This window comes from Triticum urartu, chromosome 2A (assembly GCF_056163025.1).
Source record: "Triticum urartu cultivar PI428250 chromosome 2A, HENAU_Tu73, whole genome shotgun sequence".
Classification (NCBI taxonomy): domain Eukaryota; kingdom Viridiplantae; phylum Streptophyta; class Magnoliopsida; order Poales; family Poaceae; genus Triticum; species Triticum urartu.
Genome location: NC_141874.1, coordinates 102,463,336 through 102,476,582, shown reverse-complemented (window position 1 = coordinate 102,476,582; position 13,247 = coordinate 102,463,336). Strand labels below are relative to the sequence as shown.

Genomic DNA, 13,247 nt, shown 5'->3' with positions numbered 1-13,247 from the left:
CGGCGCTGGGGCTGGTGCGGTGCTGATATCGCCCACTCAGGACAAGCTCTACTACGCTGTACAGCTCTGTTTCCAGCAAGGTGAAAAGGTCTCCAACAACATAGCGGAGTATGAGGGTCTGATAGTGGGCTTGAAGGCCGCAGCCGCCTTGGGGGTGAAGCGCCTCACCGTCAAGGGCGATTCGCAGCTCCTTGTCAACTTCTCCAACAAGGTGTGTGAGCCGAAGGATGAGCACATGGAAGCCTACCTAGCGGAGGTCCGCAGGATGGAAAAGCAGTTCTGGGGGTTGGAATTGAAGCACGTGCCCCGTGGCAGCAATCAGGAGGCCGATGACATCGCCAGACAGGCATCCAGGCGGTTACCTCAGGAACCTGGCGTCTTCGAAGAGCGGCTCTTCAAGCCCTCAGCCCAGCCGTCATTATCAAACACTGCTCAGCCTCGGGAGGAACTCCCCCAGCCACCTGCCTCAGGAGCCCCGATCTGCGGCCCGACCTCAAGGGCACGCCTGCTCCTGACAATGGAACCTCAGGAGGAGTGCTGGATCACGGAACTCCGGAGTTATTTAACACAAGGGACCCTGCCGGAGAAGGAGGAGGAAGCGGAGCGTGTGGCGCGGCAGGCCACGGCATACTGCATCAGGGACGGAGGGCTCTACCGGAAGTGACCGAACGACGTATCCCTGTGCTGCATCTTCAGGGAGCAAGGAAAGGAGCTGCTGGAGGACATACACGGCGGGGACTGCAGGCATCACTCATCATCACGGACCCTCGTTGGCAAGGCATTCCGCAGTGGGTTCTATTGGCCCACCACACTCAACGATGTTGTCGAACTAGTAAAGGCTTGTGAAGCCTGCCAATTTCACGCCAAGCAGATCCATCAGCCGGCGGGAGGCCTGCAGACTATACCCCTTTCGTGGCCATTCGCAGTCTGGGGGCTGGACATTCTGGGCCCGTTCCCTCGGGCGCCAGGGGGCTACCGCTACCTCTACGTCGCCATTGACAAGTTCACCAAGTGGGCACAAGTAGAGGCTGTCCGCACCATCCTTGCAGGTTCCGCGGTCAAGTTCATCAGGGGCATCGTGAGCCGGTTCGGGGTGCCGAACCGCATCATCACAGACAACGGTTCGCAGTTCACCAGTAACCTTTTCAGAACATACTGTGCTAACCTTGGAACGCAGATATGCTACGCTTCGGTGGCGCCTCCACGGAGCAACGGCCAGGCCGAACGAGCCAACGTGGAGGTCCTGAGGGGCCTCAAGACCATGAAATTCAAGAAGAAGCTGGAGGCCTGCGGAAGAGGTTGGTACGATGAGCTCCAGTCCGTGTTGTGGTCCATCCGCACAACCGCGACCAAGCCGACTGGAGAGACCCCGTTCTTCCTGGTCTATGGAGCCGAAGCAGTCCTCCCTCACGAGGTCAGACATTGCTCCGCGCGGGTCCTAGCGTTCGATGAGGCGCAGCAGGACGCCATGCGGGGGATGGACCTCGTGCTGGGGGAGGAACACCCCCGAGAAGCCGCGTTGCGAGCGGCGAGGTACCAACAGGCGCTACGACGATATCACTGCCGCAACATCCGCCCCAGGACTCTCGAGGTAGGAGACCTCGTGCTCAGGCCGGTTCTCTCCAGGGAGGGGCTGCACAAGCTCTCTCCCATGTGGGAGGGCCCGTTCAAGGTTGTTCATGTTTCCAGGACAGGCTCCATGCGCTTGGAGACTCGGGAGGGGGAGCCGATCCAGAACGCATGGAACATCCAGCACCTCCGGAGATTCTACCCCTAGAAGGCCTAGAGCCTGTGAAGAAGGCAAACGCCTGTGAAGATTATCCCTTTTTGGAAAAGGCCCAGAGCCTGTGAAGAAGGCAAACGCCTGTGGAGATTATCCCTTTTTGGAAAAGTCCCAGAGCCTATGAAGAAGGCAAACGCCTGTGAAGATTATCCCTTTTTGGAAAAGGCCCAGAGCCTGTGAAGAAGGCGAACGCCTGTGAAGCTGTCGTGTTTTAAGAAAGGCCTAGAGCCTGTGAAGAAGGCGAACGCCTGTGAAGCTGTCGCGTTTTGGAAAAGGCCCGGAGCCTGTGAAGAGGGCAAATGCCTGTGAAGCTCATTTCCCCTAAGAAGAAAGGCCCGGAGCCTGTGAAGAAGGCCAACGCCTGTGAAGCTCGCCGCCCGTGACACTCTCACGTAATAATGAGTTGGGCTGTACACGCCCCGGAGTCTTAGGAGCACCGGCCTGAGGCCCTGGGGCTCCCTCCCACGCCCAGTGGCAGCACTTAGCTCCGCGCTGGTGAGAAGACGTCGAAGACTAGATTAGGTGCCGGACACGGCTTTTTCATTTGCTTTCCGCAGTTGGCTTGTTTGTTCGCATTTGAAGTCTTATTGAAGCTATTGCCGTCGTTGGTTTGTGGTTCGTCGATTTTTGCTCCCCACTTTGGTTTCTCTTATGAAAGGCCTCGCGAGGGAGGATAACCAAGCGCCCTCGCGAGCGTTTCTGTCCTAGCTGTTTGAAGGTCTCACGGCCTGGGCTCGTTACGGGAGCACCCCTCTAGTCCATGCCCCTCGGGCACCGCAACACACACACAGGGCCTGGGTCGGTCGCCCCCCTTCGGCTGGGGCCGGGAACTATCTACGCGCAGACACATAGCTAAAAAGCGCGAAAACGAAATCAAGGTAATGGTTAACAGCAATAATCCCCAACACGCCCCCGCGGGGCTCCATGCAGCTGTTTTCTTTTACGCAGGAAACAAAAGGAAAAGAAAGGACAAGCCCGGCGCGGCTCGCCTCACACCGGCCTGCGGAGGCGACTCGGGCTGCCTCCGGGGCTCAAGTGGACTCCTTCTCGCGCTTCACCGGGGAGCGACGACGGGCGAACGTACCGCCGTCTCCCAAGCAGGCTCGACGGCGTGGGGGCTACCTGCAGCCACCACTGGAGGAGTCGCTTGAAGAAGAGTTGATGAAGCTTGGGGAGCCTCGGGCGCTGTCTCCTCCATCGTCGTCGGGGCTGGGTCCCCGGCCGCGGTCGTCGTCCTCGGGGCAACACCCTGCGCGGCGACCATCTTCCCCAAACACCCTCACGTAGAGGGTGGCATCGCCGTCAAACCTAAAGTGCAGGGTGCACCGGCGCCCCAGGCCGTGAGCACGGGTGAACGCCTGCCAACCACGAGTTAAGGCCAAGCTCCCAGTGGCGGAGACCTCCAGCGCAGCCCATGAGGCCCGGCTGCAGCAGCCGTCCGCCTAAAGCCAGAGGCCACCCGGGGCACCGGCCGGGAGCTCACCAAGGAGGAAGCAAGGGAGTTGGAGCCGGGCGCAAGTCGGCTCCGCCGACCATATGACGAACTCCGGCAACACCCGGCAGCGCGAAAGCGCGGCCTGGGGGAGCGCGCGACCAAAGCGCGTCCCCCGGCCACAGCGGCTCGCCCGCCACCACGCTGGGAACCATCTACATGACTGCGGGACGCTGCCGAGGCGGCCACGGGATGCTTCCGAGGGCGCCCTCGACCGCGCTTGGGCAGAGGAGAGGCAGGCTCAACCTGGTGGGCCTTCCCCTTCTCTGCAGCCGAGAACTTCCTCGACGGAGCCATGGAGGAGAAGGAGAAGCAAGGAGAGATGGACTGGAAGGGCACGCGCGGTCCCGTACTTATAGCCGGCGAAGGCCAACCGTCGGCCTCCACGATCACAGGTAATCATGACATGATCTGCATGCAGGGACTTGTCCAATCCGCGCGATCACCGAGGCGTCATGGGGAAGCGGAGACGCCCACCTCCAATCAACCGCCACATGGCGCCCAAGGCCGCGGGCTGTTAGGGCCCGCGGCGCTTCGCCCTTACCCTTTCACCTCTCAGCATGGCCAAGTCCGTGCGCGCCTTGGGCCCAGGGGCTACTGTCGGCGTTCTGGGAACGGGGGTCCCCAGACATGCCTGCCCGCGGCCTACGGCGTGGCTCAAAGGGGGGCCCAGCACGGCCCATCTTCATCAACACAAGACCCAAGACCCTCGCGAGGGGCCAAGCCTCGCGGGGCGGACGACACGGAGCTTCCTCAGGCGCGGTCTCATCAGGCTGGCTCACGAGGAGGCGGAGAGATCAAGGCAGGGTACCTCACGAGGTGCCCATGACGCAAGCCATGACGACCAAGGGTGCCAGGCGGGCGCCAGCCCGCGCAGTGTCTCCCTTTCCTCTTTGGTGCAAAGGGGGCAAGCGCAGGCGAGAGGATCAAGCAAAGGCATCCATTTCGGTGCAACGAGACCAAGACCAGTCCAACGGTGGGAAGGAGGTCATCGTGGAGCCCAGAACGGCGTCACTAGAGGGCCTTTGGCAGGCGAGGACCAACTTTAGTCAGGATAAGTGTACCAGATATTCCCCTTCAAAATGGCCAATTGTTGGCGCCCTTCCCGCTCAATATTTGGGAAGAGGCCCAGGGCCTTTGCCTATAAATAGGACTAGCCACCCCCAGGGTAGAGGCATCGAGAAATCAGTAGAAAGGCATAGATGCGAGTCAGAGAGAAGGGCGGCTGAACTCCTCCTAGCAGTTCATCCCCCCAGCCTAGAACAGGCCCTCGCGAGGCTGTTCTTCCTTGTATTGTTCATCATCATCAGCCCGAGAGGCAATCCACCCACCACAAACTAGAGTAGGGTGTTACACCACAATGGTGGCCCGAACTAGTATAAACCTTGTGTCTCTCGTGCTGTTCTTTCAGTAGTTTAGATCTTTGCGAGACGGAGAGGTAGAGGGCGTAATCTCCGCGCGCACCCCAGAGTTCGAACCTCAAGGTTCTGCCGGAACCCGAAATCCGACAGATGAGCTCATCGTTGTGGGCGTGGCTTGGTTCGGAGCAGCGGCGGCGAGAGGAAGAAGAAGCAAGAAGGAGCGAAAGGGAGTAGGGAATATGGGCGCGCGTGCACCGCCGCCCCCCTCCCCCCGCCTACTTATAGGCTCATGGGCTGAGAAGCCGATGGGGCAGTCATGGGATTAACTGCGCCCAGGACCCCACGACCCCCACGATTTACCACACGAAGTTACTGCGTGCAGTTACTGCACGGGAACCCCAACCATCCGCGTGGCCACAATGGATCCGTTCGCATGGCGAGGTGCAGTAGTGGCGGGACCCGCCTGTGGGCCTATCCCGTCGCACGCGTGGGTGGGCAGACTAGCCCTGCCGCGTGGCCCATGCGACGGGCCCGCAACGGGCGGCGACCTGGAGGCTTATCAAGCACGCTGCCTGGATCCCGCCGTGACATTCAAACTTTTCGAGGGCAAGACGGCCTGAGCAAGTTCGGCTCCAGATAGTCGGCTTGAAGGAAGACGGCCTGAGCAAGTTCGGCTCCCGATAGTCGGCTTGAAGGAAGACGGCCTGAGCAAGTTCGGCTCCCGATAGTCGGCTTGGAGGAAGACGGCGACCAAGGCCCAGATTCAACCACCGGAGGGAAGAAACTGTTGAGGCTCCTCGACATGTCACCCTCGGTGCCTCACCAGCTTCGGGGACTACTGTCGGAGTAATGGGCCACGGGTAGGCTAACCTGAGCCCCTAAACCTTTCAAGACATCAGGGCAGGCTGCGCCCCTCAAGACCCCAGGACGAAGAGCCGCCTTCTGAGAGTCGGCGGCAAGGCAGCCTACTGCCCACTCATGGCCAAGTCCTGGGGACAACTTTGGGATGAGCCGACTCCTATCTGGCGACTTCTAGAGAAGCCGGCCATGGGGAGTTGGCCCGCGACACCAACAGACCCCATGCCCTCATAAGGAGGGACGGGACGGGGAGTGGCCATAGTAAGGTCCACTCCCGCCCCTTTCCAAGGGCAGGTGTGGCCATAGTGCGCCGTACCCGCGGAGATCTCCGTCCGGCGCAGCACTGTTGCCATACCGGCCCTGACGTCAGCCCCAGTGGGTAGAGTCCTATACCCACGACGGTCTGCCAGTACGACCCAAGGACAACGGGTCCCACCAGTCAGCGGGAATACAGAAGACGGCGAGAGCGCCACCAATCAGACCCATTGGGAGTCGGCCCCCGAGAGTCGGCCAGCCCCTCCCACGGGGCCCACGCACCATTAATCAGATGCGACGGGGAGTGGCGACAGTGATCGCCCGCCAGGCGGCGGGGCTGTAGCCACGACCCCACGACCAAGCCTGCGTCATTAGAAGCACAGCTACAGTGATCTACAGCCGGCAATACCCGCCCGCGGTGGACATGGCTTGTCGGCTCCGTACCGGACCTGTCGGCGGGGCCCACCAGTCAGCGGGCCCCAGCAGTCGGCAGAGAAGACGGCGGCCAAAGAGACAGACGGCTGGGTCCCGCGCCTAGCCGGATTACCATTGTACCCCTGGGGGGTAGGCCTATATAAACCCCCAGGGCACCCATGGAAACGGTTCGAATCCATAAGCATTAGACCAGATCATAGAGGAAGGAGAGAGCTAGCCTTGCCTTCTCCTACCTCCAGGAAACAGCTCAAGGAGCAACCTTGTACACACTTTGCCATAGTGATGATGCGGAGACCCCGCAGAGCAGCAGTAGGGGTGTTATCTCCACGGAGAGCGCTGAAGCTGGGTAAGATTTGCCGGCGTGCATGCCTTCGCCTTATCCCGTTTCCAGGCACCGGCGATGTTCTACTCGCTCCCACCATGATAAGCCATCCTTTGGCATATGTCACACCCAACCCCCGACATTCTTTGAATGGAACTGGCACGCTTCACACTTGGTGACTAGTGCCGTCTCATCCTGGAGGGCGGTGGGCCAGAAGAAACCTTGCCGGAACGCCTTCCCGGCAAGGGCCCTCGACCCAATGTGGGAGCCACATATGGCTCCATGTATCTCTGCCAACAGCTCCAGTCCTTCCTCCCGGGGGATGCACTTGAGCTTCACACCGTTCGACCTTCTCCGGTATAGCACATCATCGACGAACTGGTACAGGGCGGACCGACGGGCTACTCTCTCTGCTTCTTCCTGCTCCTCGGGAAGCTCCCCTGTTTGGAGGAATTGGACGGTATGCTGCGCCCATGTCGGAGCCTGAGGCTCGACGGCAAGGACCAAAGGCATCTCTTCCGCCATGGGAGCGGTTGTCTCTACGGCCAGGGCCTGACGCCCCGCCGTAGCCAGTTGCTCTTGGGCAGGCTCAGCGTCCGCGGCAGTACCCTTGCCGGCAGCCCCGGGGGGATCAGTAGGAAAGTACTTGCCGGGGCCTGATTTTCTCCATTTGCTCTGCCCTGCTGATGGATCGACGGATGGTTGAGTTAACCGGAGCAAAAAGTTACCTGGTTCCACAGGTAGCTTGAATGCGGCACGCTTTGACAGGTAATCAACAATGTCGTTCTCCGCTCGGGGGACATGCTCCGCCTGGATACCATCAAAGCGTTCCTCCAGCTTCCCCACCTCATCTACATATGCTTCCATGAGTGGGCTCTGATAATCTTTGTTGACCTGCCTGACAACAAGCTGCGAGTCAACCCTGACGATGAGCTTCTTAACCCCGAGGTCTCCCGCGATCCTCAGACCGGCAAGCAATCCCTCGTACTCGGCAGTGTTATTGGTGGACATCTCCCTGGGGAAGTGCATCTGGATCTTGTACTTGAGGTGCTCTCCGGTGGGTGCGACGAGCACCACACCGGCACCGGCGCCTTGCAGCGAGAAGGCTCCATCAAAGTACATGATCCAGTTGCGGTCTACTTCCTTGCCAGGGAGGGTAGTCTCCTGGATTTCTTCGTCAGGTGTCGAGGTCCATTCCGCGATGAACTCCGCCAAGACTTTGCTCTGAATTGTTGAGGTACTCTCAAACTTTAAGCCGAAGCTTGACAACTCCAAGGCCCATTCCACAATCCTTCCGGTTGCGTCCGGGTTCTACAGTATCCGTTGCAATGGGAGGCGGGTGACGACAGTGATCTCGTGGACCTGGAAGTAGTGACGCAGCTTCCTCGAGGCCATAAGGAGGCCGAAGACCAATTTCTGCACACCGGAATACCTTGACCTTGCCCCCTGCACGAGGGAGCTGACAAAGTAAACCAGGTGCTCCATCATCTTTTTCTTGGGCACCACTTCACTCGACCATGCGGGCATCGCCTTGGTGGCACCAAACTCTGTCGGGGGTCGCGCCTCGTCGGCACCAGGCCCTGCCGGGAGAACCTTCGGCTCGCCATCTGCTGGTCCTGCCGTCATTGCTACCTCCTCGTCGACCTCCCTCTGTGCCACCAGTGTGGCGCTGACCACTTGATTCGTCGCTGCCAGATACAGCAGTAACGGCTCTTGTGGTTTAGGCACAACTAGTATTGGCGTGGAGGAAAGGTATTTCTTCAGATCCTGCAGCGCAGCCTTGGCTTCTGGGGTCCACTCTATTGGGCCCGCCTTTTTCAAGATCTTGAAAAAGGGAAGGGCGCGCTCGGCGGACTTGGAGATGAACCGGCTCATGGCGACAACGCAGCCGGTGAGCCGATGCACATCCTTGATCCGCCTGGGCGCCTCAATCTGCTCAATAGCCTTGATCTTGTTTGGGTTTGCCTTGATCCCGCGTTGTGACATGAAGAACCCGAGAAGCTTGCCGGACGGGACACCGAAGACGCACTTCTCAAGGTTCAACTTGAGGTTGATCTTGCGCAGGTTGGCAAATGTCTCTTCTAGATCTTGCACAAGAGTCGGCCCGTCCTTGGTTTTGAGCACTATGTCATCCATGTAGGCATCCATATTTCTATGGAGCTGAGGTTCAAAACCAATTTAGACTGCTCTTGCAAACGTTGAGCCAGCACTCTTCAACCCGAAAGGCATCCATAAAAAGCAATACGTACCACATGGGGTGATGAATGATGTCTTCTCTTCATCCTCTCTTGTCATGAAGATTTGGTGGTAGCCTGAGTAGGCATCAAGGAATGATAAATGATCACACCCGGCCGTGGAGTCAACAATCTGGTCGATGCGCGGCAATGGGAAGGGGTCCTTAGGACAAGCCTTATTGATATTTGTGTAATCAATACACAGCCTCCACCTCCCATTCGCCTTGCGCACCACTAACGGATTGGCCAACCACGTCGGGTGGAGCACCCCTCTCACCAAACCTGCCGCTTCTAGCTTCCTGATCTCCTCTGTGATGAACTCCTGCCTCTCGAGAGCCTGCTTTCTCACCTTCTGCTTGACGGGCCGCGCGTGGGGGCAGACAGCTAGGTGGTGCTCAATCACCTCCCTGGGAACACCGGGGATGTCGGACGCTTGCCATGCAAACACGTCGACATTTGCCCGCAGGAAGGTGACGAGCTCGCCTTCCTATTTTCTGTTGAGGGCGGAGCCTATGATGAAGGCCCCTCCCGTGCCGTCCTCCACGACGGGCACCTTCTTGGTCTGCGGCGGCTCGGCTCTGGATCTCTTGCTCTTGTCAGCAAAGCTCTCTGGCACGTCCTCAATGGTAGCACAACACTCCAAGGAGGTGCTCTTGCCGGAGTGGGTGCGAGAGGTCTTGCCGGGCTCCTTCCTTCCTCCCGGGCCTTCGGCGGCAGGAGCAGGTGCCTTGAAGGCAGCTGCTGCAACTGCTTCCCGGTAGAGTTGATCGGCGCAGATCAGCGCGTCCTTCTTGTCGGAGGGGACGGAGATGATGGTCAACGGCCCGGGCATCTTTAGCATGTTGTAGGCATAGTGTGATGCCGCCATGAACTTGGCCAGTGTCAGGCGGCCGAGGATCCCGTTGTAGGGCAAGGGGATCTCGGCCACGTCGAAGACAATCCTCTTCGTCCGGTAGTTCAACTCTCCTCCAAATGTCACGGGCAGTGTGACCTTTCCCTTTGGCTGGCTTCTCCCCAGATTGACCCCCTGAAACGTGCCCATTTCCTCGAGGTCTCCGTCAGGGATTTGCAACCTTTTGATCACGACAGGTGAGATCAGGTTCAGGCCGGCCCCGCCGTCAACCAACATCTTGTTCACCCTGAGGTTGCGTATTGTTGGCGAAACCAACAACGGCAAACACCCGACCGCGGTAGTGCGATCAGGGTGGTCCTCGGCGTCAAAGATGAGGGGCATGCTGGACCATTTTAGTGGCTTCTGAGCGTCAAACGACGGCTCTGTTGTTGTAACCTCTCGCGCCCACTGCTTGAGCTGGTGGTGAGAGGTGTGCAGCGAGGCGCCGCCATCGACGCACATGGCCTCCATAGCCTTCTGGAACCCTTACTCACCAGACTCGTCGTCCTCGTCGTGATCGTCGTCTTCTTGTTTCTTGTCGCGGCCCCGGGCGGGCCTCTCTTGCTGGTTGTCCTTGCCGGGGCGGCCTCCTTGGCCGCCACGCTTCTTGCCGGATCCCTCAGCACCATCTTGGTCCTTCTCCTTGTCCCGCCTTTTGTACTCAGCCTTTTGCTTCTCAGCAAGCAGCTCGATTGTCGGCAGTTCTGGAGATCGTGGCCCTTGGTGTGGTGGATCTTGCAGTATTGCTTGTCAGAGCTTCCTGGCTTGTCGGTATCCGCCAAGGCCCGGCAGGCGGCGCACCCGGCAATCTCCTTGTCGGGGGTGTCTGCCTTGACCTTCTTGCTGGCACTGGTATCGTCAGATCCCTCAACAGCAAGCACGGCCTTGCCTTTGCATTTCCTGTCACGACACCGGCCCTTCTTCATCGGGGCGGCGGCGTCCTCAACGGTAGAGTCGGCTTCCGCGCCGGCGTCTTCGCCGGGGTACTTCCTTCCATCTTCAGCCCGGGCGCACCTGTCGGCCAGAACGTAGAGCTCGGCCACATCCTTAACCTTGGTAATTGCCAGCTCCTCGCGCATCTTGCGATTGCGCGTGTTCTGATGGAACGCGCTAATCACAACGGCGGGATGAACGTCGGGGATGTTGTACTGCACCCGGCTGAATCTCTGGATGTACTTGCGCAGGGTTTCCCCTTCCGTCTAGGGGAATGATATGCAGATCACTAGCCTGGCCATGAGCTTGGTGGCCTCCTGTGAAGGCGCCAACGAACTCATGGCACAGATCTGACCAGGAGGAGATGGAGTCCGCCGGCAAGTGCATCAACCAAGACATTACATTGGGCTTGAGCGCCAGCGGGAAGTAGTTGGCAAGCACCTTGTCATCGCGAGCCCCAGCGGCCTGCATCGCGATGGTGTAGATGCTGAGGAACTCGGACAGATGGGTCTTGCCCGTGTACTTCTCGCCGACGTCGGGCTTGAACATGCGGTGGGACGGCCACTGGAACTGCCTCAGCTCATGGGTAAAAGCCGGGCAGCCCACCTCGTAAGGTAGGCCGCCGGGGCCCCCCGGTGCCGGGTGGTCCGTAGCGGGTCCCGCCCGCTTGTCCGACTGGCGGCGCGTTTCACGCTGGCGCTCGACGGTGGTTCGAGCGTCTTCATGAGCTCGCTCCCGAAGGACCTGGCGCTGGTCGTGGAGGGTCCGTGGATCGGACGACGCTATGGAGATGTTATCACCAGTGTTGTCACGACGGGCCGACGCCCGCGGCGGCTGGCGAGGAGGAGGAGAGTGCACCGTGGCCGCAGCTCCCCCAGTCCTCCCGGCACCAGCATGTGGTGGTTCGGTGGAGCGCCGACCCGAGGGCCCCGCCGGTCGCGGATCGTCTTTGTTCACGACAGCGACGAGGCTTCGGATGGTGGCCGTCCACTCATCGAGCTCCTCTGTAGCAGGAGGGAAGTCAAGGAGTAGTTGTGCGCGTGCCAAGGCTTCCACTGGCGTGGGTGGCGGTGATAGCTGAGTGGATCGTGGCGCGCTTCGACTTCTAACTATGTTAGAAGGAGCTCTGTCACGACCCAGCGGCTGCATGCCATTTCCACCAATGCTTTGGCGAGCGTGTTGAACTCTTTCATCTTGCTGACGACGCACAGGGCTCTTCCCACGGTGGTGCTCAAGGTCACCAACGTGGTGACGCTGTTCGGCGCGCACACCATGGGAAGAACGCGCAGTGGTTGCCGGTGTACGCGTCCTGGAGGTCGCCGCGCCATCCGGAGTCGGTGCAACGACACCCCCGGAGGGCCCTGAGCTGCCAGCAGGGGGCCCAGCTCCGTCTTTGGATCCGGCGACATGGGGCCGATCGTCTGGTGCACGAACAACGCCGCTCACCAAGCTCCGACTGCCTGGGTGGTGCTGGAGTTCGCGGGACGCGGCCCGAGTCCTGTCCGCGACTGGTCCCCTGCTCGTCCGCACCGGCACGGACCGTGCGGACCCCAATGAGCCGATCGCCGTGGCCGTATTCTTCTTAGGGGCCATGGCGATGAAGAACCGCTAGGCTAACTTCTAGACCGGATTCTCACAAGTGCGCCCCCTACCTGGCGCGCCAAAGATGTCGGTGGGAAACGACACTAATGGGATCACAAGAATCCCTACTGCGGTTGCGGGGCACGGGGTTGAGAGTAGATCGGGTCTAACAGAGAGCATGCGGTTCGTTTATCCAGGTTCGGGCCGCGAGGATGCGTAAAACCCTACTCCTGCTTTGGTGGATGTATTCTGAGTTCTTGAGCTAGCTACGGGGTGTAACGAGCTCCAAAAAGCCGAATCCTTCTCCTCGTCGCCTTGGGCCTCCTTTTATAGGAAAAGGGGTTGCCACAGTGGCACACAGGAGGTGGAAAGGCAACAGTGTTGCGAGGTTATCGCTGGTATTACAGGACAAAGCGCATTTAATGCGAGGCTTAGGTGTCCCTTCACTTTATCGGGGACGGGGGCGAGGCCCGTCCCGTCCGTCGCCGCTCCTCCAAGCTTCGACACGCGCCCTGGCCAGCGATGCATGCGGTGCCATGTAGGCAGGCAGGCAGCTGAGGTGGCGCGGTGGTGGAGCCTCCACGAAGGGCTGCATGTTGCCACGCAGGTGCCTACCCAGCTGGTTGGGTCGGCAGCTGCATGCGAACAGCGGTGGAGACCTGGCTGGTGCGGGCGTGGCGGTGGCCCTGCTGGTGCGCTTGGCGAGGGCCTTGCCGGGTGGCCCGGCAAGGGTCTTGCCGTAGCGTGCTGTCGTCCCCAGCAAGGGTCTTGCCGGGGGCCTTGGTAGCCTTCCTCGGCAAGGATCTTGCCGAGGATTGTCGTCTTCTAATCCTCATTGACCTTGAATATGTCTTCACAAAGATCTGCATGCCACCTTGGAGGTGCCTTCCCGAGCCCTGGCTCCACGCGGATGATGGCATTGGGGATCGTGGGCGCAAGGGTGACTCACTCCGTTGGTGTGGGGCGGGCTGCCCCGGCAAGGGTCTTGCCGGGGGAACCTGCTTCGTCCCTCTGCTCTTTGTGGTCTTGGTCTTGGCGTTGCTCTGGCCATCTTGTGCTTCGGTCTTACCTTGGCTCACCTCCCTTGCTCTGCTTGGTGTG

At 60.0% G+C, this 13,247-nt stretch overlaps 1 protein-coding gene across 1 annotated transcript; it reads right to left on the bottom strand.

Moving 5' to 3' along the window:
* Positions 1–9,227: 9,227 nt before the first annotated feature.
* On the bottom strand, positions 9,228–10,094 carry LOC147984095 (uncharacterized). The gene has a single exon (XM_087539679.1). It carries the CDS (start codon positions 10,092–10,094, stop codon positions 9,228–9,230), a length of 867 nt encoding a protein of 288 aa, XP_087395805.1.
* Positions 10,095–13,247: the final 3,153 nt, after the last annotated feature.

Coding starts and splice junctions, on each gene's coding strand:
- LOC147984095 (XM_087539679.1), bottom strand. CDS start 10,094: ATGTGCGTCGATGGCGGCGCCTCGCTGCACACCTCTCACCACCAGCTC.